Source organism: Siniperca chuatsi, linkage group LG21 (genome assembly GCF_020085105.1).
Source record: "Siniperca chuatsi isolate FFG_IHB_CAS linkage group LG21, ASM2008510v1, whole genome shotgun sequence".
In the NCBI taxonomy this organism is placed as follows: Eukaryota; Metazoa; Chordata; class Actinopteri; order Centrarchiformes; family Sinipercidae; genus Siniperca; species Siniperca chuatsi.
The window spans coordinates 7,714,802-7,742,659 of NC_058062.1; the positions used below are offsets into that span (position 1 = coordinate 7,714,802).

The 27,858-nt window shown below is 41.1% G+C and overlaps 3 protein-coding genes and 1 long non-coding RNA gene across 7 annotated transcripts in view; 2 read left to right on the plus strand and 2 right to left on the minus strand.

Annotated features, from left to right (window-relative positions):
* Positions 1–8,469, plus strand: part of plekhh3 (pleckstrin homology, MyTH4 and FERM domain containing H3) — a 35,417-nt gene extending 26,948 nt beyond the window's left edge. Inside the window, exons 6-13 of one of the 2 annotated variants that reach the window (XM_044180173.1) lie at positions 259–382; positions 1,044–1,341; positions 3,394–3,601; positions 3,815–3,951; positions 4,577–4,697; positions 5,139–5,627; positions 5,758–5,949; positions 7,154–8,469. In XM_044180173.1, the coding sequence (XP_044036108.1) occupies positions 259–382; positions 1,044–1,341; positions 3,394–3,601; positions 3,815–3,951; positions 4,577–4,697; positions 5,139–5,627; positions 5,758–5,949; positions 7,154–7,324 (1,740 nt within the window). In that variant the 3' untranslated portion in view covers positions 7,325–8,469. The remainder of the gene's footprint in view (positions 1–258; positions 383–1,043; positions 1,342–3,393; positions 3,602–3,814; positions 3,952–4,576; positions 4,698–5,138; positions 5,628–5,757; positions 5,950–7,153) is intronic. The other variant, XM_044180174.1, reaches the window with a different exon arrangement.
* Positions 3,551–5,866, minus strand: LOC122868353. The gene is made up of 3 exons (XR_006376089.1): positions 5,742–5,866; positions 3,940–3,970; positions 3,551–3,844 (listed from the first exon to the last, which is right to left on the minus strand). It is a non-coding gene; the product is annotated as an uncharacterized LOC122868353 (long non-coding RNA).
* A 1,371-nt stretch (positions 8,470–9,840) lies between the features above and the next one.
* tubg1 (tubulin, gamma 1) lies at positions 9,841–17,775 on the minus strand. Its single transcript, XM_044180178.1, has 11 exons — positions 17,537–17,775; positions 17,012–17,124; positions 16,591–16,758; positions 16,425–16,493; positions 15,233–15,312; positions 14,947–15,073; positions 13,447–13,533; positions 12,205–12,354; positions 11,831–11,983; positions 11,586–11,747; positions 9,841–11,035 (listed from the first exon to the last, which is right to left on the minus strand). The coding sequence occupies exons 1-11, from the start codon at positions 17,583–17,585 to the stop codon at positions 10,838–10,840; spliced, it is 1,356 nt and encodes a 451-aa protein (XP_044036113.1). The 5' UTR covers positions 17,586–17,775; the 3' UTR covers positions 9,841–10,837.
* A 1,283-nt stretch (positions 17,776–19,058) lies between these two features.
* Positions 19,059–27,845, plus strand: retreg3 (reticulophagy regulator family member 3). 3 transcript variants are annotated; one of them, XM_044180175.1, is made up of 10 exons: positions 19,174–19,290; positions 19,520–19,809; positions 21,623–21,729; positions 22,158–22,188; positions 22,300–22,426; positions 22,544–22,628; positions 23,188–23,325; positions 24,746–24,825; positions 25,295–25,427; positions 25,519–27,845. In XM_044180175.1, the coding sequence occupies exons 2-10, from the start codon at positions 19,562–19,564 to the stop codon at positions 26,046–26,048; spliced, it is 1,479 nt and encodes a 492-aa protein (XP_044036110.1). In that variant the 5' UTR covers positions 19,174–19,290; positions 19,520–19,561; the 3' UTR covers positions 26,049–27,845. The 3 variants fall into 3 exon arrangements, with proteins under 3 accessions (XP_044036112.1, XP_044036111.1, XP_044036110.1); XM_044180177.1 differs by having other exon boundaries at positions 19,059–19,290; positions 22,158–22,426; XM_044180176.1 differs by having other exon boundaries at positions 19,063–19,290; positions 19,534–19,809; positions 22,158–22,426.
* The last annotated feature ends 13 nt before the right edge of the window (positions 27,846–27,858 follow it).

A 27,858-nucleotide genomic window follows, 5' to 3' on the forward strand; every position in this document is an offset into this window, starting at 1 on the left:
TCATGCTTGTGTGGTTTGCTGGGTCATCACTTGACCTTCCTGCTGCTTTGAAAGTTGCCAGAGCTGAATTGTGACCCTGGTCAAATTGACCCCAGGCACCCCTGATAGACAAACACGAACACACCCCTCAATCGCCCACTCACTGACTTGCTTCCAGGTTGGCTGCAGGCATACTGAAGGCATATGAAAGTTTGTTCTTTACTGCATCTATTGATATTAATATTATCATCACATCGTTTTTTCACTTGTGTACTTTAGGAGAATAAGTTCAACCCAGAGGTAGTGGAGCACATCTACCAGCACAATCCCATCCTTAAGTACACCCAGGGCCCCCTGTATGCTCCTCTGCTGCCCTTCCCCTATGGCAGCTTGGAGCACACATGTAAGTAGTTAACATGTACACATCATACATTATCAAAGGAACAATGTCTGAAGTTGCAGGTAAAAATTATGATAATGGTAAACATAATTTGTACAGACTACAAAGTGTTTGAAATTCATATCATTGAGATCATAAAACCAGTAGGTTCAGATCTCAGTGTTGATGGCTGAGTCTTTCGTGAAGCCGTTAATATATAACAAATCTTGTTATAATAATATGGACTATATTAATTATTTATGCTACCTAATAGAAACTGCACACTCAAGCCTGTATGTATGTACAGTTAGCAACCATTTTCTGTAACTACCGTTCGAGGGCTTTATTGTGAATTGGAAAGAAGCAGTTTAACCTCTTTGATTACTCTGCTGTTTGAATTGCTAAGAGGCAGCATTTTGCACAATGCAATGTAGGTCACTATAACAACAACCTTTCTTGGCTTGGCTGTTTCATTAAAACAAGTGCAAACCACAAAATATAAAGATAAAAAAATAGACAGTAAGAACAATAAATGAAATTATTATTACAGCTTATATGTCTGCTGCAGCTCAATGATGTTTGCATAACAAAATGTTAGCATCATACAGACAGGTAAAAAATGGAGACAACAAGAAGAAATTAAAAATTCAACACATTGCAACGCTCCTCTTCCGCATTTCTCCAGACCACAGCGGGAAAGGCTACGGCTCAGTGCGTGAGGAGGCTGTGAAGCTATTCAACTGCCTGCAGCAGCTGGAGTCCGCGAGGGAGCCCGTTCCCATCATCCAGGGCGTGCTGCAGACCTGCCTGGACCTGCGGCCCCTCCGCGATGAGGTCTACTGCCAGCTAGTGAAGCAGACGAGCTACACACCTGCCCCGTACACTGCCGCACACCTCCGCTACTGGCAGCTTCTCACCTGCATGAGCTGCACCTTCCTGCCTGGGCCCACCGTGCTTAAGTACCTGCGATTCCACCTCAAGAGGTGAGATGCACACAAAGGATTCTCAAGTGTTGAAGAGGCAATACAGTTGACTTTAATGTTTTTAAGCATTGAATAAATTCAAATACTGGCCACAAATCTATCTAAAAATCTACAGAGAAGTGAGGTTCTCTGATTGTATTTAAGTTGTAGTATGTAATTAAATGTTTTTTTGTTTACCTCAGCTGAATATACTTGCTTGAGAGCAGGAATTTTCTTGTTATTGCTATATGTATATATTGTTATATAGTTTGGAAAATTAGAAATGACATACCATTATGCCACATTCAGGTTGGATTTATTAATTTTGGATTTAGCAAATCCAACTGGATTTATAATGTTCAAATGGGAAACATGACTTGTGGAAAACACTACAGCAAATCCATCCATGTTAACAGTTTAAGGTAATAGAAACCACAATTGTCAGTTAATAGTAATATTGTTTATGTTATGTTTATATTCATGAAAATGATTTTCCATGAGTGTGATCCGAGTCAAAAGTGAACACAAGTCGTAGCAACAAGACGCCATCAGACCAGGAGTCAGTTGTTGGTTATGAGGGAGCATGTGAGAGAGAACAGGTTGTTGGTTCACCTTCATGCTGGGAGATGAAGGTGAACCAGTAGTGTGAAGTAGCAGGGAAAACACGGGGTCTAGACAGTGGACAAAAAGCAGGCGCCAGTACCGTTTAGATATAGTAGCATGATATGCCTTCACATTGTTAGCATGTTCCCCCAGACAGATCCAGTGTTTTAGGGCTGGATTTGCAGGTCTGAATTAGCCCCTCTGTCAAGCATGCTAATCTAAGTTATTAGCAGTGCTAATCTCCTGCTCTAGATTTTCTGTCTAACGCCATGCCATCAAACCACTACAGTTTTCTATCTATATGTCTGTACTGGGAATCACCCTCTAGCTAACAGTTGCATGCAATGACGATTCATAAGAGCGCAGTGGAACTCGCTGTCTGTGTGTTTTGATACGTCTTGCCATCGCTCTCACGCACTCTCACTCTGTGGATCAGTGCTGAGGTTGCAGCTGGGCAGAGCTAAGACTGGAGCTGGGCAGTGGGCCCAGAAACCCTCCTCCACTCCCCCAGTGCCCTGAGAAACCCCCAGGGAATGTCTGCTGTCAGAGAGAATAGGCCAGGAGAAAGAAAGCAGAGGGGGACGAGGGGACAAGAAAGAGCAGAAAGGGGTGAAGAGAGTATAGTATAGGAAGGATCACACAGACTCAGCGGAACATTCCTAATTATATTTCAGCGGGACAAATCCCACCCTGTGGCCATATAGTTATGAGAGACATCGGAGGGAATGAGAGGGCCTCTCTCTGTCTGGCAGAATGTTTTAGGCCCTCTTGTTCGCCTCTCTCTGTCCTCTGTTTTGTGTATTTTGGGTCAAACATCGCAGTATAATTGTTTCCTTCCTATTTTCCCCTCAGGACTGAGCTCATAACTCCATCAGGTTGTATTTCACACCTTTCACAGTCCGCAAAGTGTGTGAGACTTCAGGCTCCAGTTGAAGTGTATTGTCCGCTGCCTTTGTGTCCCCTTGCTTAAAACAACGGCACACACACACACACACACACACACAAACTCTCACCTACCACTCCTGGACACTCCACTGGGAGGAAGTGGCAGGTCACTCCGGTTCACAGGAGCGGAAACACCTTTTCCTGTTTCGTGCGCTACCCAAAGTCAAACATGTTTTCTTTGCCGTTTTTCCTTTTCTTTGAAGGATTGAGGGATGTTGAGCCTTTTAAGTCCCTAAGAGCTAAAGTGAGAACATTTGTCATTCCTCGCCTCATTGACTTTCGAGTATTGCCAGCCCAAATAAAATAAACCCTGTTGAATCAAAAGGATGACGCAAAGTCCATAATCATAGCATAACATTTTTCAGACTTTTAGTAACTGTTAACATCACGAGCATTAAGTTCTCCCTTTTAAGTATTCAACATTTTCATTTTACTGGCAAATATCTAGCAATTCTAAATGTGCTCACACAAGCACACACAAACAGGGTAAGTATTCACCCATCTCACTCTTACTCTTTCTTGCAGGATCCAGAGCCAGAGTCCTGAGTCTGAGATGGATAACTATGCGTCATTCATCAGCGAGGCTCTGGATAAGACCAAGTGTCGGGAGTGTGTGCCATCCTGGGAGGAGATCCAGATGCTGATGAGCCGACAGGAGATGCTGTGCACTGTGCACTATCCTGGCCCTGGATCCTGCCAGCTCTACATCAGCTCACACACTACCGCCAATGAGGTTTGGGTGCATTTATCTTTATTTTAATTTATAGCACAACTTTTCTCAATCTTTCAGCTTCTCATGTGTTCCTGTTCAAAACTTCCTAGCCTAATCTGGAGTCAAGTGAAATCACAGAAATTACATTTCTCCCTCTTTTGATTTCACTCTTAAAGTTTAACCATTTGTGTGTCCATCTGTCTTTTCAACCCACTTTCACTTGACCCTCACCAGGTGGTCCGAAGGATGCAGGAGAAGCTCAGTCTGCAAGAGAGCAAAAACACGTTTGCACTGTACGAGCAGAATGCACTGTGGGAGCAGCCAGTTGCAGGCAGCGCTCTGATTGCAGACATCCTTACCAGGTTTGAAAAGTAAATGTCTGTCTTCACCCTGTAAAACAGAACAGACACACACCGTGAGGAAGTCAGACACAATAAAACCAAGCAGACAGACACGCTATCAAAACACTTTGTCTAAGTCTGGCAGGAATCTGAGCTATTTGTCACTCGTAAGATGAATGCGAACAGAGCAGTGGATTGTATATTTATCTTCACTAGTCCAACTCCCATGCTGAATGTTATCTAGTATCCTTGATAACTGGTGACCTTGTCTGATCTTGTTGGTCAAATATGACACCCTGCTGGGAAACTAGACTTGTGTCACTATTTCTGTCAGCAAAGCAAGCTGCTGGGTAGCCAAGGTGAAGCTGATGTCATTTGGTTGTAAAGGCAAAGTAAGGCATCCAGCTGGAATAAAAGGGATCTGTTTTTTTTTTTAACAAGCATGAGCGTCTATGTCCTCTCAGTGCTGAGTGACAGGGTAAACAAGAAATTCAGCAAACTGCCAAGTTACTAAACAACAATATTACACATTAAGGAGGCAATATATTGTAACATATTAACACCAAGGCTTAAGATTCCTGGTATACCATTTGTATATTAGTATATTTGTTCCCTGTCCCAGCTTTCTAACCCTTTCTGTCCCTCTTATGTGCAGTCTCTCCACCAAAGAGCCAGAGTCTAAATCCCAATGGAAACTGTGTTTCAAGCTCTACTGCCTGTTGGATGCTGACAGCATATCAGTGGACAGCATTGAGTATCTCCTCCTCTTTGAGCAGGTAATGGAGCAGAACACAACTCTTCAAAGGGCAGAGTCCTCCTTTGAGAGTGTCTTTGTTATGAGTGACCATTTCAGTGCTGATAATGAGACATAATTTATTGTCCTGCAGCGATTCATTCCTCGTTTTTCATTGGATTATTATGTTTTTACTTAACAATCATTAATGTCTTACGGGCTGTGATTGCAATAAAACACGGTGCATAAAAAGCATGACTAAGAGCACTGGCTGTAGTGCAGAGGGGGCAAAAGGCAGCCAGCACTGGCTTCATTAGAAATTTTTTTCCTGTGGACTCCCATAAAAGAGTTATGGGACAAAATAAAACAGGGTGGGGTAGAAAGGATTGATGGCAGGACTGAGGCTATTACTGACAAATTGTACCTTCTTTTCGTCCTGTTCTGTCTCTCACTATTTGTCCTGGTTTTGGCCTTTGCACTGTAGTGCCATGAGATGGTGGTGCGTGGCCAACTGCCATCCTGTGAAGAGGACCTGCAGGCCTTAGCTGCCCTAAGGCTTCAATGTCTGATGGGTGACTTCAGCACACACGCCCCCTGCCCGCCTCTGGACGAGCTTTTCCCAGGTCACATGCTAGAAGCTCGAGTCCTCATGTCCTTTTCTGCACCCCAAGCCCTGCCTCCTTGTCAGGTGGCAGCTCAGGGCTGCCCCACGACACAGCGCTTCCCCACGGGCCTCCTGGCAGGGACACTGTGGAGCCACACAGCAACAGTAGCGCACAAGCAAAAGGTAGAGCAGGACATGCGTCTGCGGAGCCGGCTGAAGGAGGAGGCAGCGGCTGTCATGGGATCCATCTTGGAGCGTTGGAAAGGTCTGGCTGGCTACAGCCGCAGGGACAGTATGGCTGCCTACCTCACAATTGCACGCCAGTGGTCGGGCTTTGGATGCACTCTTTATGAAGTGGACTTTTATATTGTGAGTATTGTGAGATCACACTTTAGTTTTATTGTTGGACTTCCTCAATGCTTAAGTAAGTTGGACTCTTGAGGTACATTATGGGATAACTGAGCTGTTCTGACATCTGCTTACCTCTTCCTCACTCTAGAGTTCGACAGGGAGTTTTTCCCAGAAGCTGTGGTTGGGTGTAGCTGCTACATCCGTGTCTCTGTATCGGCAGGGAGAGGCAGAGGCCCTGGAGTCCTTCCCTTATGGCCAGATCTGTTCCTACGGCATATCTGACAGCAACACCTTCAAGATCACAGCTGGGGATCGGGATCTGTTATTTGAAACCACCAAGGTATAGTGGCTCACATCCTAGGTTAGCATATACAGGAAGTAAAATCTCTTATTACCGGAGCTGTTTCTCCACCAAGCTTAGACACAATCTATCTCCACCGTAGTCAGGATTCAGTTTGTGTATAGTGCAGGGCCAAGTAGCCTTATCACCATGCAGTGTTCTGCAGAGTAAGTGAAAGAAGTACACTGTCTGCTCATGATACCACCCTCCCTCAAGCTCTCTGACCCACTTTAAAAACACTCATTAATTTGGTTTAAATAGAGAGCACACAACCTGCCCCTGCTCTCCAACCGATGCTAACCACTGAAAGTCTAACTTCCTGGCATTAAATGGCAACTGGGGGTGAGTTTTATTGCAGTGGTTAGATTAAAATATTAGGCAACATTTCTCAGAAACATGGAGGTTCTTCCAAACATACTTTTTTTTTCAGTAGAGAACAAATCTTGCCTTTCACTGGGCAGATTTGCTTGCATCTTCCCACACGGAACAAAAAATCCCTCTGTGATCTCTCATGGGGCACAAAAGTGGCTTTTATTTATTTATTGGACACACAGGCGAATTGAAGTACAACTGAGAAAGACTTTTATGAACTTTAGGCTTCATATTGCTCTGACATGAATATGCAGGGTTTTGAGCCACCAGGCAGGAAAAGAGAGAGAGCGGATTTGCAGGGGGTGATTATGGTTAGGCATGTAGTTAAGGGTGAGGGCAAGATTAGTTGCTGATTCAAGGGTTACAGTTAAAGTTGAAGAGTAGGTGTAGGTTGAAGCTCTGAGACTTTAGTCAGTGTTCTTACATACTATGTTCAGGCAAGCATTAGCAGGACTAGAGGAAGGGTAATGGTCAATGTGGCTTATGGTGGTCATGTCCACCAAGGTCAGGGTAAAGGAGAGACAGATGAACAAATGAACTCCTCTGCAGTGCCCTCCCTTTTTTCTGCAACAGCTGCTGAACAAAATATGTCAACGTGAGGAAATATCTACACATGTAAGGCCTCTTTTTCTTTTTCTTTTTTTTTAAATCAAGGGGTGTGTGTGTGTGTGTCCTCCTGAATCTGCCAAACATCATCATCCTCGGCTTCTGGAGGATCCAGTTTTTCTAGCAGCTGAATGACATCATCCCTCTCCACCCTCCTGTGACAGTGCCAGACAGACACTAAGACTGCCACCAATCTGACCTCTCTCTCTCTCTCTCTCTGCCACAGCTGACTGAGATCATGCAGCTGATGAATGCGTATTTCAGTGCCATCCATTGCCAGCGAGGGAAAGGGGAAGATGCGAACATCACCATAGTAGAAAGCACAGAGGTGGGATTCCATCACCTGGCCTCCACACCGACACCCACCCTCCTGGAGCTGCCTTCGCACCCTGTTTGACAGGGACCCATACCCGGACACCCCCAACCCCCACCGTCCTCCTCCACGTGGCCCCTATGAGGTCCAACCCCAGTCCTTAGGACACCACGCCTCCTCCACTGGGAACGGCACAGCAGCCAAAACAAAGAGAGGGCTGTTTTCACTCCCCATCCGTGAAAATAAACCCTTGCTGAGCTTTCCAGCTGTAGGAGCTGGCCGATGGAGGTGGGGGGGGGGTGTAAGGCAAGGGGTTCTGTTTTGCAAGTGAAGCCAGAAACCCACAAAACCCAATGCGGTTGCTGATGAGCTGTCACACACCCTCCACTCTATCCTGTCACGCAACCACCTCACCCCACCCCCCTCGAAAATGTGAGACTTTGGCATGAGCGTTGCTACATCAGGGTGAGATAGCATCAAAAGAGTTAGGACTTATGGCAACAATAAGCTGTGGTACTCTCCTCCTGAAGGTATGGTTTAGAGTGAAAACACTACTCTCTCTCTTGAAGTGTGCCATATTTGTATTGCCTTTCCTAGAAGGCAGTCGTCCCTCATACACTGCTGGAATAGTGTTGAGAACATTCAGTGACATACACACACCCTCCCCTGTCTTTGACTCTCTCTCTTTCTCACACACACAGACACTCTCACGTGCCCTTGTGCTGACATGTTCATCAGAGATGGTCAGTTTTCATAAGGTCCCCACCAGGCTTGCATTACCTGGAACTGTTGATGCAGTGAGCGATGTGAACTTGGAACTGGAAACAGATGTTGAACTCTGTAGCTAAGTCACTTTGGCTGCTGTGGCCATATAGACTCTTACCTATGGGATTATCTGTGTGTGTGCGCATGTGTGTGTCTATTTGATCATTTCTTGGATGACACATTCAGGATCTGAGTTAATTGTGTTTCACACAAACCAAACCAAAGGACTTTTGGAGCTGTTTCTACATTTGTTTCCACCAAATGCTCTCATGTGTCCTTTGTTGTGCTGCTTGTCTTGGCTGTAATCCTCGACACTAAACTTGGTTAACACTTGACTGATTGGAAAATTTCGCTTATGTCAGTTACTATCCTAATGCAGCTCTACTCTGCTTAAATAACAGGTGCTTCTGTTTGTTATTTTCACTATATATATATATATATATATATATATATATATATATATATATATATATAAAAAAAAATAAATTAAACTTAAAGTATACATAAAAACCCCAGTCAGAGGTCTGTATCATAAGAAGTAACACCATATTTGTCCCCTGGTATTTAAACAGAAACCTTTTTTAAATCAGGCCATGGATGCTTTTGTAGTATTATTTATGCAAACTTTGCTATTTTTTACTGTTCTTTATGTCTTAAATGCAGACCCAGACGTGTTTTGATATAAGGTTAACCAAAAGCCATGAATGCTTTTGGTTCTGCTACTTAAAGCAGATCAGATGTGTAAATCCTGTGTAGCCCCTTCTTTGTGTTCACTGTTTGAGTATTCTTGTGAAGCCAAAGTTTTGCCAAGTCACGGATTTGAGCATGGACCAAAGATGTGTTTTTAATAAGCTTTTATAACAAGAAATTATCCCAAAGCAGACAGATCCTCCAATTTATATTTGATTGTTTTCACATTTACAAATTGTTCTTTAAACTAGAATGTCAACAAATATGACATAAGACATCCTGTTGTATACATTGTACACCTTATTTTAATGTAGATGACATTTTAGGAATCTGAGACCATAGATAGGCTTTGTAGCTATAATGTTAGAGTACTGTCTGCTACAGAACCCCAATGCAATAACCAGCCTCAAGACTTAAATCTTTTCACCGTGAAAGGCCTTGACGAGTCATTGCACAGTCAGCCCTGTTTCCTGCTCAGAAGCAGGTCTTTGCTTTTTCTACTCCAGCTGCAGGCAGCTCCAAGCTACATGTATGAAAAAAAAAATCAAATTGCGGATGTTGTTGCTTTGTATTAAGCTTGTTTGTATGCTGCATGGTACCTTTTTTATGTAATGTGTGTATAGTTAATTGCACTATTGTTTGTTTTTAACTAACTTGGAAGTGCAATAAAACTATAAATACTGTATGTAATTAATAAAAAACAGCACCATTTTACCATATTTAGTCTTTGATACTGTTGTTCAGCCTCAGCACTCATTTCCTTTGTTTCATTATCAGAAAATGTGCTTTCTTGTGTCTCGACTAGTGAAGCAGTATAGGACTATTGTTTTCAACTAGGCACATTTTATAAAAGACTGAAGTTTGGCGCCAGCAGCAGAGCTGAGAGCCTTACCTCCCCCGAAGCTTTTCTGGTTAAAAACAATAGCTGGTTGAGCAAGCGTTGCTAAGTGCCTTTACGTTCCCCTGTGGTAATGAGCCTTAACAGAGTTAGATGAACAGCCACCACTGTATCTCCAGGTGAGGAAAACAAAATGGTGTTTTATCATTTTGTAGATAGTTTTGACTAATGGGAAGTAAAATGACCTTTTACATAAAACCTACCAAGTGTGCCTTCACAAGAAACTTTTCAAACAGCAAATACAAAATAATAGAAAGTGTGTTTATCATTTTTAAACAGGTCCAACAAGCAAAGCAACATGAAACAGTATATTCATTTTAGACAACACAGAGAATGCCAGTAAACCAGCGAAGTATATTTACAGGCATAGAGATGTTAAAATGAGATCCACCCTTGTACACCATGTTCATCTGTGCAAACTGTTAATTTCTCTAATGTAGCTGACAAATGCTGCAATTTATATGGCAGATATTTTAACATAATTTTTGGATCAAGCCCAACTTCGACTTGACATTCTTTTTGGTCATGTACAGCGGTAACAAATGAGTAATGTATCAGCAGCAGACAGTAAAAACCACCATGTCAGAAATGTCTGGGATGCAAGAATCTGCATTAATCATCATGCAATACATTCTGTCAATCCTACTCCCATAACTCAAGTCAATCATTTTGTAGGCGGTGGACGTCTTACTGTAAATGAACTGCGCAAAAATGTAAGTACTGTAAACCTTATAAAAATAGACCAAAACAAGGCAACAGGTTGTCTTACATTGCTGAAAAAAACAGGCTACAAGGGGGGAAAGCAGAGTTTAGAAGAAAGGAAAAAACAACTATTAAACATTTAAAGATTGTTTTGTACAAGACATTGATACTTTCTGCAAAAATTTGTACTCTTACTTTCACTTCACTGGACTATTAGGTAAGGATTGTTTTTATTTAAACTGGGTTTGAGAATCTCCAGCATGTGATACAGTCAAGAAAAAATCATTTTACTTCTTGGGAAACATAACAGTGGGTTTTAACACTCATCCCTCAGTCTCTTGTCAATTTTGAAACTCTGTACTACTACATGCTATAACAAGCCAATAATTTTTTTTTTTTCCCAGAGAAGCAGCTATAGCCAAATACAAAAAAAAAAAAAAATATATATATATATAGAGGAGAAAATATTTTTTAAAGTTAAAAAGGGACATAAATTGAATTAGTATAAACTAACTAAGCATGTATGGGTTGCAAAAAGTCTGTTACTGTTCTTGCGTTCCCCAGGAAATGTAGTCAGGCCGTGTGGCTGCACTGTACTCATCTACCAGCTGCTGGACCACTTCGCGAGAGTTGTCCAGCTCATCAAAGTTGTCCTTAAATATGTCCTCTTTGCGGAACTGCTCCAGGAAGGCTTCTCGCTTACGCAGTTTGTCGTACTGCCGGCACGTCCGCTCGAACAGCTGTGGGACAGCAACAGAGGGAAAACTCAAAACTGAGTCTAATACTCTGAAAGGGGGTAAGTTCCAGGTTCTTATTCTGACTTCATTAAAACTTGCACACTTTGTGTTGTATTTAACTTCTATACTACAAGAAACAAAAATGAAATTTGACTTCACTGAAACTTCCTAGGATGACTGTAATTTCCCCTTACATTTAATACCTAAAATAATGAGAATTTTATTTTATTTTCATTGTAATATCCCTGTGTGTAAAAACTGTCTCAATCATCTCAGATTAAGTATTTTATTAACTTCACAGCTCATGTTTTAAACCGGGGGGGGGGGGCACTAGTTTCAAGTAATTGTCTAATTTGGCAGGATGACAATACAAAACCAAATTTGTGAAATTTCCCTTGAACTGCTGTTGCTCAACTTCAGTTTTAAGGCAGTGCATATCCTCAAGTATTGACTCAGAATAAACACAGACACAGGTCTCTACTGCATAAATACACACTGGGGGAGAATGTAACTGATCAGGCTGAGGTAACGCAACTTAAAGATGAGCACTTACAGAAGAGATACTTGTGTGGTTGGCCATCATCAGGCCGCTGACTCGATGGGCTGAGGGCAGGTATGGGGACTTCCTGGACAAAGCCACCTGGATGCTGGCGGGACCCCAGGGAATAAAGCTGGCGAGTTTACGTTCCCGGATCCTTTGGAGGCTTTTATGCACCTAAAGTAGAGTCAGTCAAAATAAGTTTGAATACTCTCCAAACATGTTGAGACATTTCGAATACACATACTGTGCACTCGTACCTGTGTGGGGTCGACCTCTCCCTGGATGATGTTAAGGATGGCGATGTAGCAGTGGCTCGGCTGCCTCTCTCTTCCTGTGGACACCATCACATTCTTGGGTTGCAGAAGCCTCCTCATCACATCCAGCACTGTGGTTTTCCTCACACTAGCAACCTGAAATCAGATTCAAAACATCAACATCCTACGGACATTCAATATTTTAAATATTAACTGCTAATTGCAAGAATACTTTTCATTACAATCATCCCCTGATGCTGGGTTAACATGAAAACATTTTCTACCATTTTATTATTATTATTTCACCTGAGCAGATGCCATTTTGTTGACTATAATGTCTTAATTTTACTTAATTTTTACCACAAGTCTGAACTCACCGACTGGTCAGTAGTAAGTGGTGTGTACCCTGTCATAAGGAAGTGGAGGCGGGGCGTGGGGATGAGGGATGCAATCAGGCCAATAAGATCGTTGTTCATGTAGCCAGGGTAGCGCAGAGTGGTCGTGCTTGCAGACATGATGGTGGAAACCTGTGTGTATGAAGGTTCAATTAGACACAGAGCTTTATATTAACTACAATCTGGTAAGAGCTTACAAATAAGTTAAAAAGGAGTTATGGTGTTAGTTCAAATTAATTTGATCAATTCAAATTTTTGTTTCTGCACAATGTGTTAAATGTCTACATCATCATCAATTACAACATGCATAAAGTCATGCACTTTTAGTCAAAAACTAACTTTGATGATAGCTGGCAACATTAGCCATCTTAAGTCATGACAGTCAAGTGTGATGTGAATAGTTACACCACCTGTGCAGCTGTTGCAGTTTACTGTTGTGTAGGGACTGTTTTGACTCCAGGTGGCTAGCTAGCTGTGGCTTTCTCGTAGTGAATTTAACGGTCTCATCTACAAGAGGGACAGACTGAAAAAAAGACTGCACACTGATCTGAGCTCTCGATTTGTGTTTGTTGACAAAGTATTATCTGTTTACGAGAAGTGTAGTGACTGGAGTCAACTGAAAAGTGTGTAAATACTACACTAGCTAGCCAGCTAGCTGTCAGGCTAATGTCTTGTCAAGAAACACAAACAGAAGGAGATGAATTAGTGTGCAGTTTTGTGCTCTGTGCTGAAATTGATTATTAAACTGGATGCCTATTCTTTACCTAGTTGAACTATCAAATACTGACAGTCCATAGCGGTATGAGATAACTGTATTTTTAAATATGCATAATTATGACAGCCTCTTATTATTCTACTGTCTTACATAATGTCCTAAAAAATCATGTTTTTAAAAATGCATTAACATCGTGACTAAAAGGAGTGTAATTGTGGCTCCTGTCAGGCATGCTGACATACCATTTGGAAAGTGCAGCCATGTGCACCTCATTTCTAAGAAAGCTGAAATCCAGTCTGACGTGCAACAGACTCGCCAAACTAGTTTGTGAATCTTGTAATTTTTGTAGTGAGCGACGTGTATAGAACAGTCTGTCTCGACGTTGGCCTTTGTTTAAATACAGTCAAGTAGACTGCAGTCTAGAACTACAACTAAAACCTGTTTACCGACATGTTGAGAAAACAACTGGTGGAGGTAGAGGTTGTAACAATGAGTGATGTCTCACTCACCAGCTGATTGATCTGGGAGAATGAGGGGTTCTGGATATGCAGCCTGTCTGTGGCGATGCGATTTAGAGCTGTGTTATCCAACACCACCTGATATGCAACACACACACACACACACACACACACACACACAGAGGGCAATTATTAGACAAACGGAGAAAACAGCAAAGAAGAGATTCCCTCCAGCACAACAACACAGTGAAAGTCAATACAGCTACGATGTTAAAGAGTGAGACAGTATCAGAGTAATGACGCAGTCAAGGAACCTCTTAAGGAGCAACACAGTGTGCTGTTATTAGGAGAGTTGAACATAAAAGACACATTGTACATTTGCAACAGGGAGACCAATTCTTGGGCAGATTATATTAGCTCTCTAGCTAATTTAATCAACATGAGGGCCTTATGCAAGACCCTGGAGGAAGTAGGTATTAGAGAGGAACACCATTAGACTGTCAGAGCATCTCAGACTAATGCAATCACCCATTTAAGATGGAGATTTATTAAGTTTGATTTGTAATACCTCAATGCTGGCACTGCAGTTTACTTCTTTATTAGTCTGCTACTTAGCACTGAAGCATCCTAAAAATTGAGATTTTCAACAAGAAAACTGACAGAAGTAAAAACATTAAACTACATCTGTCATATAGCTTCATAAAGTAGGCCAGTGGATTTTGAAATTGACTAAATGCAGTCTTTTAATGGAAAGGCTACGTGTTGAAGACAAAAATGACTTTCAAATATATCAAAGCTTGTATTAGTGCACAGACAAAGACACCTGTAATGACCTGTAAGCTTAAAGTGTATCCTGATATCAGTTACATAACTTTAAAGGACAAGTGACAACTGGGAAGTCAAATTACTCACTTCACAGAGGGTGAAGTAACATTCTCTGTCTGCATATATGTGATTATGATTTTATTTTTTCCAGGTGTAGTGTTCCTTTAAAATCGTTTAAAAACAACATTAAACAAGCCTAGCCAAAACTAGTCCAGTGCAGCGTGGATTTCTGTTAATAAAATACAGTTTTTTAAGGCAAGGTGACTGCAGTGAGTAATTGGCCTGTGAGACTTAATCAAACTTTATTCATGGAAGAGTTTCATATGCCTTTGATGTGTTTGACATGTGTACTAGAAATTACTTGATGCGTTTTGACCCATGCCATTTACGTCAAAACACATGAGGCCAAATTTATTTAACAGTCTGACATCACATCATAATTTTATTGGCAATCTGACCTACCACTTTTTTAGTAAAATTATTTTTGATTCCCATTTCAGCTCATTGATAGTGGAACCATTTAGCTACCGTGTTGTGTTTTGACTTTGGTTTGTCCAAGTGGCACAATTACAAGCTAACCAGGGCTTGTAAAAAAATTTAAAAAAATAAATAAATAAAAAAAATAATTTTTTATGCCATCTTATGATGTTATATAGAGCATGTGCTATATAGAGCAAATATAGCAGTGGGATTAATCAACATCCATTCATGAGTACTGCTGCTCACCACGCAGTCTGCGTTCTGGGTGAGCCTCTTCAGTGTGAGCAGCGAGTTGTACGGCTGAACAACCACGTCACTCATCTCATCCTGATTTGGGAAAACAGAGTAAGTCTGCACCAGCTTCTTTGGGTACCTGGAGATCACAATCAATATATATATATTTTTATATTACACACACACACACACACACCAAGTCACAGGGAAAAATGTTGAGTGAAAAAATCTGTCTGTTCTTTCATCATTCCTACTTGAAAAAATTGTTTTCCAACAAGTTGCATGTGTGTTTGTGTACCTGTCATTGAGTTTCTCCAGTAGGTAGGATCCCAGTCCCGAGCCAGTCCCCCCAGCAATGGAATGACACAGGACAAATCCCTACAAAGATAAAGGGTTACTTATTACTCACAGTTCAAATTTACAGCTACAGCATGTGCCACGTGTGTATAAAGCTTACTGTAAACTCTACTGAGTGTGAATGTGTGTGGGTGAGCAAATGCCTCTCTTCCTAGGCAGTTATATAAATGGGAGTGCAGCCCCACCCTCACAAATAGGCTCCCTTACCCCCCAAGACAGCCCTGTAATACCTGCCTTCTACACTCGCCCGGCTATTATCACCAGACATTCTACACACCACACCCTGCCAACATACACATGCTCACGGCAGCTCGGCCCACCTTCCTATCCAATGCACACATGAGTGCACACACTAAATAATAATGTGGGGTCATAATGTGAATGAGTTACAGAAATTGCAGACCTTAGAGGGGAAATGCGAGTGTTATTTCATGGGAGGCTGGCAGCTGAAGAAAGTTCAAAAAAAAAAAAAAAAAAAAGAGGCTAAGAATAATAGCGAGGCATGGCTGGGGCTTTGCTAGTTTTAAGATGACAGGCACTGGGCACCATTTTAACATAGTTTCAATCAAGTTATTCATTTCTACAAGCATTTTACCACAACAAAGATACAAGAGTCTGACTGAAAGACTAAGAGTACTCATGTTTGAGTACAATCAAGTATTCCTTGATACTATTCAGACCATGGATGGATTACTGAACGGGCCTACAGGGCCCAAGCTTCACCTACAAAATGTCACTGAAAGAGAGAGACAGTGTAGTCGTTTTGTGTCTCTTTCAGTCTGGGTCTTGCTCCTCTGTAGGAGGAGTGAGGGGCCTTTTACATGTCCAGGGGCTTATTGTCTCACAATCCGTCCATGATTTAGACAAAATCTGCACTATTTCTACAGGTTTAATCTGAAATAAACTCATTACATTAACTACAAACAACAAAACAAAAACTACAGATATTTTCTTGCATGTTTAAGGTTCATGCTCCAGTTGAGTGGGGTAAGAGGGTGAGTTGACTATACTACGTAATATTTATACACACAGCAATATCACATTACTTTTAAAATCAGTTTTTTTAAATTCCACACAGCCCCGATCACTCCCAGCCCTAGGGACAGTTGGTATGTGATAAATGGCAGACTTGCCTCCAGACTGTCACTGCCATCTGCCTCCCGGTCAATGATGTCAAAGATGTCTTCCTGGATTTTTTTGCCCTGGGGAAGCCCAAGCAGAAATTTAGATGCATTACATTTTATTTCTTTAACTGGGATTAATGACTCTGAAGAAAGAAATGTCATTTCCAGTTATCACCTGTGAATATCCACTAGCCCAGTTGTTCCCAGCACCTCCACCATGCTCGGAGAGGTAGATGTTCTCTGGATTGTACAGGTTTGCATAAGGAGAGTTGAGGATGGAGTGGATCACCCTCGGCTCCAGATCCAGGAGAACTGCGCGGGGGATGTAGTGCTCATCGTCAGCCTGGGGAGTTTAATGAATAACCAGCTGGTAATACTGCACAGTCTGTAGGTTGCTGTGTCCTTGCAGGGTCTGAGTTGCTTCAGTTTACGCTACAACAACTCCACCTAGTGGCATATAATGTACACAAGCACACAAGCATCATCCGATAAAAACTGACACATACACTGTGTATGGTGTGCAGAAAAGATACGCCTTTTGTAACTCATGACGTGAGAGATAATGAAGTGAAGCAGTCAGTGCTTAAACCAGTTACCTGATAGAAGAACACATCCTTTCTGTCGGTCCCTTCAGTTGCAAACTCCTCAACAATCCCCTCTGGGCTGATGCCATGCTCTGCACACAGCTGCTTCCAAAATTCAAACCCGACTGCAAAACAGAGATGAGCAAGTTAGGGTCATGTTAACTAGCAGTTTATGATCTTACACGCTTATTGGACAAACACGTCAAATACCAAAACCTGCAGCGTTATCTGAATGACTGCCGATGCACAGGTAGCTAACGTTGACTAGTATTATATTACATGTGCTATTCAGAGACCCTATTAGCCACAAGTCAGCTAAATTAAGCTAGGCTATACTGACGATGTCGCTGTTTATATTGTATTCTGAGCTTAGCTATACTTGATACTAGCACTTAGCTAGCGTCGTTACATAGCAGTATGCCTGACATCTTAGCTAGCTAGCTAACTAACTTAAATGTTAGACATTGGCTAACGTTATAATGTTTGAATGTGAGTAGAGGGATGGCAATCTTATCATTAACTTCGTCTTTCACGTACTTTGATTTCCACATTGTCCAAGCTGAAGCGTTATGATTTCCCGCGGCATGTTCAGTGTTCAGTTGCTCCTTATTTAGCTAGCTAGCTAGCTCGCCTTCTGCTTGCTAGCTAAATAATACAAGAAAAGTAGACTGCTGCTCAAACTGCTTCAGCACCAGCCCGCTCCTTCACGGCTTCTTCTCTTCTTCTTTTTGTTTTACGGCGGTTGGCATCCAGCTTATTGGTGCATTACCGCCACCTTCTGCTCCGGAGTGTAGAACAGACAACCCGCTCCTTTTCGCTTGGTACCATGCTGTATACTGATGTGACCAAGCAAACTTCTTCTTTCTGTTTATTGGCGGATTGCAAACCGACATTAAATGTGCATATCGCCACCAACCGTATAACAGTAGGTGGCGTAGTATGTGTGTACGGTAATTTTGTTTCATAATATTTTTTATTTTGAAAGTCGTTGCCGGAAGTATTAGTATGCTATTATTTCTGTCTTGACAGTCGTGGAGTTGATGGCGTGTAATCATGAGTGTTCAGTGACCTCCGGTGGCCACATTGCGTAACTACACCTCTGTATATTTTGAAGGTTTTTATTATTATTATTATTATTATTATTATTATTACTACTACATTTTGACTTTATTTGACATTAGAGATACCGACAGGAAAAGTGGAGAAAGAGGGGTATGATATGTAACTAACAGGGGACTTCACCTCTAGGTCATCTGGGCGTCCTGGAAGTTTTATTAAGTGTGTAGAAATGTTAAAATAAGTTAAGTGTCCATCTGAATATTTACAGTAGGACGCTATTTGCGATTATGTGATGTTATGCTGTTTTTCCCTTCAACTGTGACATGCACTGACACATGCTGCTGCTTGTACAGTTTTTCTAAGTGTTACATTTTGTTTTGTGTCAAGAGCTTGTAATTCTTGATCTGATCCTAATAATGAGCACCCGCGATATGCTATTGTTCCTGCCTTTACGCCAGTGCAGTTTTCATCGTCATGCGATTCCCTGCCCTCTGGTGGCCACAGTTCGTAACTACAACTAAACTCCTATAGTCAAGGTAAACGCAATAGCATATTATTACTTCCGGTTATATCATTCAAAATAAAACTTTTACAATAGGATATAGTTACAAATTATGACCACCGGAGGGCACTATTGGCACATTATATAAACTCTAAACCGTCATCTCTTTCTTTTAACTTCAGTACTAAGGCTAAATGTAGACATAGTTGCGAACCAAAACTTTCCAGTGAACACTTTGCATCTAAAATATGTACAATCATGATTTTAAATAAGACAATAACGATTTTTTTTTCATTTAAAGTCATTTTTGTAAGCACAGCTCTGTTGCATTTACGTTTACAGTTTGACGGACTTGTGTTTGATTTACATTTCAATGTTCCAGATTAAGGATATGTAAAAAGTTATGTATCACCCTCTTATTGCGCATAAACTGTAAATTCGGAAGCGACGGAGCTTTTAAACAAAAATATATTGATATTTTTCAACTCTATTTGGTTTGTACATACATATCTTAACCTAACAGAGGTTTTCAAGGCGTCACGGAGTTAATGGCTTGCTGATTCGTTTGTGCTTCAAAGTAAACCTCACAAAAAACATTTCCCCCTGAACGCAGCATGACACAAGGGCTCGTGCAGATTCTGATTGGGCTGCTGCAGGCTCGGAAAAACAGGTTACGCCATATCGTCAGTTTCCAAAGACAGCGCTACATTCTTGTAAATATGCCAAAATAGTAAGTGTCATCTTATTTTAAAATATTTTCACATTGTCTTTGATAACACTCTTGCCTCTAATACAGTCAGATGTTTAGTGTTATACGCTAACACGATGATTTAGCTGGCGTCGCTAGCTGTTAGCTTAGAAATCCATTAGCATAGATCTGTTAGCCTATGTTGTGAGTGGAGCTGCTCCGTGGCGCTGTGGTGCCCCTTATCAGACGGTTTACCTGTTTCCACTTTAAGTCTTTATTTTACAGGCTTACTTTACCGTACGTAGACGCAAAGATGGCGCACACTGGTGCAATGGAAGACGCATCCGCGGAGGATTTCTCTGCCAAGCAGGGGTCTAGTGTCTGCCTGCGAAGTCGACCATGCTCCAGCGAGAGAGATGGTCAGGTACGGGCTATCAAAGCTGCCCTTCAGTCCAGGTTGGGGCCCTACGAGCCCGTCCTGACCTACCTACAGTCCGTACTAGTGTGGGAAAGACCCTTTCAGTGTGTGCTTCTCTACACTGTGGTCAACGTTGTGTTCTGGTGAGTTACAGCTGATGTTAGTCAAACTTTGTTCATTTTGATGGCGAACTTGTTCTGTTTCCTCAGTCTGTTTGTGTCAGTGTTATAGCAACCTACATTCAGACATTACAGAGGCTGTTTGGTCGTTAGGCGAAAGCCACTGTGACTGCAAGCAGCTGGTGCTTTTACACAATGCAAATGTTTCACCTGTCAATTCAAGACAACACAGATGGCTGGTTAGTGGTACTATTTATAGACACTCTACAGACACTTGTACTTTAACTCCAATGTTGCTTCTAACCGAACCGTTTTGTTAATCTTGAAAACAGTGTGGTGTCGTGGATTATCCGCTTTACTCATTTCATTGTGACTGCGTGAGGCTGTAAATTGAAGTTGAATCTTTAATTTAGAGGTCCATGTGTTGTACAGAAGTACGGGGGCATTTATTTTTAGTGTGTGTATTTATATGTGGCTTTGATTCAGGAAATCTATAAGGCATTAAGTATAAAGTACATGTCAGTGAATAGCAGTCTATTTATATATGTCTCTGTTTTACCAGGTGTAATTATATTCACTCAGTCTTAACATTATGTCAGCCCTAAAGAAAGTTCTCAAACAAGAAAATCACATGTTTAATCACGTATTTAATCACATGTTTAATATTAAGAAGAAAGTGAAGAAGAAATCAATAGGTGAAAGTGTAGGATTGGGACATGTTATGGCTAAATTAGGTGACCTTGATATTGTTTTATGGTAAGAGTCACTGACCTGGGAGACAGAGAGGGCTGGCCAGCCTGCTTGTGGAACTCAGGCATTCAGCCTTTATTCGATTAGACCACTGGGCATGTTATGCCGCTTGTCCTGTCTCCCTTTTACTTGTGCTTCAGCACACACTCAGTGGTGCAGGCTAGCTTCTGCCCAAAGATATGCATTCATAATCTATACTATTGCATGAAGCGACTGACAATGCCAAGTCACATGGTGATGGGGGAGGCAATATGGATAAGGTATAGCTTACAAAATAATACAATCTAATACTACACAGCAAAATGCATATTCAAACAGTTTGTTGTGGAGCTTTTTATGTTTTTATCTAACTGTAGCTACTAATTGCACTGCTACCCCAAATACCAATACACCTCATTCTGCCAACAAATTCTTTGTTAGGTTAATCTCTAAGTGCTGAATGGAAGAATCCCGTAACATTGGTGTGGTCAACAAATTTTAAAGTCTTGTGATCTGAAAGTGGAGCAACACTTGGGGACTTTAATTGCCCCAAGGAAGTGAAACCAGTTTGTGTGAAAATGGCTCATCAAAGATGGAAACCACCTGTGATATCATAATCGCATTTTGTTGTACTTAATTTTTGATTGTTGCTGATGTTGTTGTGGAGCACTCTGCTGTTTGTTGTCTGTTTTTAACTGTAATGTCTTTTGTTGTGGTTGTATTTGTTGTAACAGACACAAAGTGATTTTTTTCCCGAAAGGATGATAAGCGAAACTAACTAGATATACAGCCTGTAGCTTTACCATCGATAGTGGATGGGACTTTTATTAATCAACACTTCCCTGATTTGCCTCCTCTGCATTTTATTTATATTACAGCAGTATTATCATCTTTCATGGTTAATTTCTATATAATAACTAACACCAGGTGGTGGGATAACGTCCTCTTTTCTTAATTCTGACTAAAGGAATCAGTAGATCATCACGCATGGGTTTTGTGGTCTCATGAATTCTGTACTAAATTGTAACTTTGTTTATGGTTCTCCTGTGGTGACAGACAGGCATCAGAAGTCTGTTCATGCGTTTGCTCTGTTTTTATTCTTCTCCAGGTTCTTCGCCCTGACCTCACTGCGCCTGCTGTTCCTGCTGGCTTTTGGTCTGGCTGTGGTTGTCTGTGTTGATACCTGGAGGAATAAGATCTGGCCAGAGATTAGAGGTACTACAAGTTGCTTTTTTATGAGGGCTCTTTATCTCTCAACAGACTCTGACATGCTCTGTACTTTTCCTTCTTTTTTGTATTAATTGTACCTTCAATCATTCCCCAGTTTACTGTGATTGCAACAAATGTACTTTGCCAGAATAGATATGCCATCAGTCAGCAGCATACACTCTGAACTTTGTAGGCGATCTGTATTACATCTGGAACAGTTAATCTCCCAAACCTGTTTTTGATCTTGTGTTGCATACTAAGTGTGCAAGGTCCCGAAGAGACCAAAGAGTGGAGACAAGCTTAAGATGAAAGTGCAACATGTGCAACGCAATTTGGACAACTTTTTATATATTGTACACTCAGTATATGTACCATTGATGTGCGTTATGGTATGTAGTGTTTCTTACAGTGATGGATGTTCTCTCTCTCCACAGTCAAAAACCTGGACGAATCAGAAAATGAGAGGTTTGTTACTGTAACCATCAGCAAGTATTCCCTTACAGATAATGCCAACAATAATAATGTTATAAGTAGAAAGCAGATAAAGGTGTTAATCATTTTTCTCTGTTTATCTAGCTGGGGTTTGGTGCAGCCTGGCATCCTCAGTGTGCCTGAACTGTGCCACCACATTGCTGAGGCCTGGGTCAGCGGAGCAGTTCTCACATCCAGTATGGTGCAGTACAAACGACATAACCCTGGCAAGGTGAGCACCACATGCAATATGGAAGAAAAATAAATACATATATATATATATATAATTATAGTCAACATGCATTGTGGGAGCTGACTTGATTTCCTGTGTGTTGTTGCTCTGTGTCAGTTTTGCGTCCTGACCTGCGGAGTGTTCACCTGTTTGGCTATGGTTGGACGCTACATTCCTGGGTTGGTGCTCTCCTACGCTGCTGGTGAGTCCCAGCAGTTTAACTGGTCCTAACTACAGATCCAGGCTCTTTCACAGGGCCATGTTGGCAGAGAAACTCATTTTGACTGGTCCTATTAAAAATGCATGGGTGGTGAAACCAGATATATGGGGCCCCAGTACCAGGGCCTAGCCTGTGAGGTGATTAAAGCCAGGATGAGACACACAAGGAAGGAAGGAGGGAAGGGAGCCAGGCAGAAAGCTAAGGAGGTCAGACTGAGACTGGGTTAATCTCCTAACCTCCAACCAGTGTAGGCTGGAGAGCTAGGGAGGCAAGAGCTGCTAAGGCCCTCTGCTCTGACGTCGGAAACAATCCACAGCAGCTTGTACTCTACATGTTAACTCCCTGCTGCTCCCTCTGCCTCACTGTATCTCTACTGAAGCTAACTCAGGCTTGTGTCTACTTACAGTGATTAGAGTAGTTTAGAACTGAATCTGTACAGAACACAAATAAACATAGCTTTTTTCTTATCACATGTACTAAACAACCCCAACAGAATTTCCTTCTTCTTTATATTGACTAGTATTCTTTTCCTCTCCTGTAGTGTTGGCTACTCTCCTGGCCCCATTGGGTTCCCATTACAGGGTGTTTCAGCATGTGGGCGTAAAGCTGGAGCCGGTCCTGCAGCTGCTGGACTTCAGTGTTTGTGGATACATGATGTCAAAGCCTATCGATAATCAGTGTAAGTAGTACATCAGATTTTATTTATTTATTATACATTTTCAGACCACTTAGCAACTTAAAATGATAATGCAGATCATTATGTCTGTATGCTGATCTGACAAATGAAAGATAAAGTTAAAGCCACAATTGAACCTTTAAGGTCCAGTGTGTAACATTTAGGAGGAGCAGTTTGCAGAAATTGAATATAATATTTAGAATGTTTTCATTAGTGTATAATCACCTGAAAATAAGAATCGTTGTTTTCATTACCTTAGAATAAACCGTTTTTATCTACAGAGGGAGCGGGTCCCCTTCCACGGAGGCTGTCATGTTGCACCACCATGTTTCTACAGTAGCCCAGAACAGACAAACCAAACACTGGCTCTAGATTGGGGCGTTCGCATTTTTCGCGGCAACTATAATTTCTCCTTCACGCTTGGAAAGGGAGGGTGATGCAAGTGGTATTCAAATGGTTACAATCTGCAATTTCACCACTAGATGCCACTAAATCCTACACGCTGCTCCTTGAAATGAATAAATGTAACTTTCACTACTACTACTTTCACACGAATTTCAGCATCACTAACAGTGTTATTCGCTTATGCTCATTTTTAGCCAACAACTCATCAATTTTGGCAGTCAGTAACGTAAATAAAATAACAGTATGTCGAAGGCAGTCTGCTGTAATCAATTGTACTGTGGTAATGTTAATGCTTTAGTGCCCTATGGTGTCAATAAACCACATGATGCTAGTTTCAAACAAACTGTTCACATGCCCCATTTGTAAATGTAAAAATAATTTAAAAAAATAGATAATTGTCAATAGTTTTGTTGTGATTTATTAAAAATTACCTATCTTCCAAGCCCATTTTTGCTAATATCAATGGGAGTTAACCCCTTAATCTTTCCATTTATTTCATACTGACTAACAATTATTTTCATTATCAATTAATCTGCCAATTTTCTAGTCTATAAAATGTCAATAAATGGTGAAAAATAAGGTGATGTCTTCAAATATCTTTTTTTAGTTCAACCAAAAGTCCAAAACCCAAAGATAATCAAATTACAATGATATATGACAAAGAAAAGCAGCAAATCTTCACATTCAAAAGCTGGAACCCGAGAATATTTAGCATTTTATCACTACTTTTGCATAAAAAATGACCTAAACGATTAATAGATTATCAAAATAATCGTTTCAGTTTCAATTTCATATTAAATTTGAGCAGAAATGTATTTAGTTATTATCATATTCGGCCATATTGCAGACTGTCTCTGCATCTGTATTGTAATCACTCCTCTAAAACCAGTTGTCCTATATACTATGTGTACTTTACAGTTAATATAAATTTGTGGCAGCTTTCCCTCCATCTTAAAGACCGTCTCCAGTGAGTATAGTAATCATTTGTTGTCTGTATGTTTTGCATCCTGTTCTGCAGTCCTGCGGAGGCCTCTCCGTGATGCAGCCTCAGGTGATGACAGTGACAGTGAGGAGGAGTTGGCTGCTTTCTGTCCAACGGTATGTCTGTTTAACCTCCAAAGTCTCTCAATATTTTAATTAATCTGTCACTAATTCTGACATTGATTTTAGTGAATACGGTCCTCTTATTTTCTGTCCTGTTGCCTAAATTCAGCTGTAGTCGGGCCTGGATTACTATTGTTTATAATCAGGGACATCAGATCTAAAATTTGTCTGCCAATAAGGGTTTCTAAATTAAGGCTTACTTTCACTTAACATGAACATTGGTTCGGTGTGCACAATGAACACTCATGATGTGTGTGTGTCTGTGTGTGTGTGTGTGTGTGTGTAGAGACATGTCTAAGTTTGGCTGCTTGTGTGAAGGTATGAGATAAAAAGAGAATATTACTTTATGGCAGAGCGAAAGAGTAAACGTTTCTAAAAAGATTTTGACTAACATCTAAAAGAAAAAAAAACATATAACACAATTTAAAAATATTCAACCTTTTCAATCTGCTGTCTTTCCTAGTTTGATGATGCTGTTGTCGCGAAGGAACTTGCACTGACCGACTCGGAGCACTCTGATGCCGAGGGCTCCTACACTGATAATGGAACATTTAACCTATCACGTGGCCAGACCCCGCTCACGGAGGGCTCTGAGGGTAAGTACGCAGGTATTGTAGATTTTCTTTTCCTTTTTATTTTCTGGTGTGTTCTTGTCCCTCACCGTGTCCCGCTCTGTGTTTTGGTCAGATTTTGACAGACACAGTGACGCTGAGGAATCCTTTGCTCAAGACCTCCCAGACTTCCCCTCCATAAACCCTGATGCCACTCTGATGGATGATGACGATGACACAAGCATAGGTCTACCTAGTCTGGGTCACCGGGCTTCAGTGCTGGATGTAGATGCTCATCTGGACTCGGACCAGGAGGATCTGGATGCAGAACTTTCTCTCAGCGGCCTGCCACCTGCCTCTGATTTCACCGGAGACTTAGCTGGAATTATTGCCAGCAACATGATTCAGGCAGCACTGGTCGGGGCGATGCAACCTCAGCCTCCTGCTACCCAGCGCAGAGAAGGCCCTCCCAGGGCCGGGGCCCGCCGAAGCTACCGCAAGCAGTCCAGCTCAGAGCTGGACACAGACTGGGAAGGAGAGGACTTTGAAATGCTGGATCAGTCTGAACTGAACCAGATGGATCCCATTGGAGGAGGAGGGGGTAGTAGACGAGGAGAGAGCCAGGGGTCTAACTTCTTGTCTAGCCTGCTGGGTAAACCACAGTAAGGTGTGTGTGTGTGTGTGTTGGTGAGAGTTTGTATGAGCGCGTGTGTTTGTACGCCTGTGTGCACGAGTGCAACTTCATGGGCAGTGTACATGTCAATGAGCTGCGAGTGCGTTGTGTGAGAGATGATTTTAGGTTCCAGCAGTCCTGCTTCTGATTGGCATCAGTTTATCACTGTGAAGTACTTTATTTTTTCTATCTTTTCAAACTCTTTTCTCCCGTACTTTTAAACCCTGATCATTCAAAAAACTTTTACTTTGTAGGCTGAGCAATAGGAAGTGCAACAACAAAAATAAAACACATTCAGACATTAAATTAACCAGCATTATTGAGCCTTGTTGCAGTCTTGTAATTGTATGCACCCATAAGTTACAAGGGTACTTGTTAGTGACTATGAATAAAGAACAACAGTGCCCATAAACTCTTTTCTACCTGGAGGTCTACACATACAGGGCTATTTAACAGGGGACCAAATATGACATTCCTGTTGGTCAAGCTGAACCATGTTGCTTTGATAATGACATTATGGAACAGCATTACATGTTTAAGTTTCTTTAGTCATTGGAAAACTATTCCCATGACATTTTGTCAAAGTAACAGCAGTTCGTGTTGCTGTTGATATTAGTGTTCTGCTGTCCTTTCAAGTAACGTGGCGATGATGTGTTAGAAGATGATTTATTTAATGTTACAGAGATTAACATTTTTTAAACTTATCAGCAGTTGTGGATTTTGACAGCAATTCTCTTCTATGATGAAGATGAATAATATTTGGATAAAAGTTTTTGTTTCTTCTGTGTATGATTTTTCTTTGCTTGTTTCCTTTTCTGCTATCTAACATATGAAGACATCCTCATGCATTTTTTATTTTCTTTAAAGAATGTCACATTACAGTCTTAAGATATCTGACCTGGAGGAACACTTGATGTTATGTTTGTTGTTCATTGTTTCTATGAACTTGTGCCCCAGGATGAGGTTTGCTTCTTTTTTCTGTGTAAGTTGAGAATGCTTTTCATTTTCCTGCCCTTTAAAACTGCTCAATAACACATTGTGTCCATGTTTGATACCTTGAATGAGCCCTCAGCTTTGTGTTTTTCTTTTATAAAAGTAATATTTAAACAAATTTCTGTATATCTTTTATCATCTTTGTATTTCATGTAGTTGACAGTCATGCTGAACTTTTTAAGATAAAAATCAAATATTCTTCAATTCATGGATCTTCACCTATTTTAATGGGGAAACATGTTTACATGAAAATTGGGTATATATCCTTTTTTAAAAGTGTGTAAAGGTTTAAAGTGGCTTTTGTGTTCTGGTCAGCCTGATTTCCTTTTGATGGACAAACCATGTCAGTATGTCAAAAACTTAACAGTGGAAATTGCACTTAACTTAAATGAGCCACAGTTGAGATTTATTGAAATGCATATATCAAAGAGTCTAAAAATGCTGGGTTTTAATAGAGAAATACACATTGCTCTCTTTAAAGGTGTTATTTTGAGAGGAAAATCATAGCTGCAAAAGATTTAGCACAATAGGAAAAACTGCTGGATAGGAAATTGCTGGGATTTTTGAGGCTAAAAAAAAGAGGAGAAAATGTTAGTCTTGGTTGTTTGACCTGGTTTGGCCACATCAGTTAACCAGAATGTTGCTCATTGCTGCTCCATGAAGAGTCAGTTCCTCAGTATGAGTGATCTGTAGTCACTTTCATAATGTAATGTGCATAGTAGTGTATTTTCTTCTCTGTATCTGGTTTTGATATGTTTTGATGTGCAAATCATATTGAATAAAATGTTTGCAATTAAGTCTGTCTAGAGT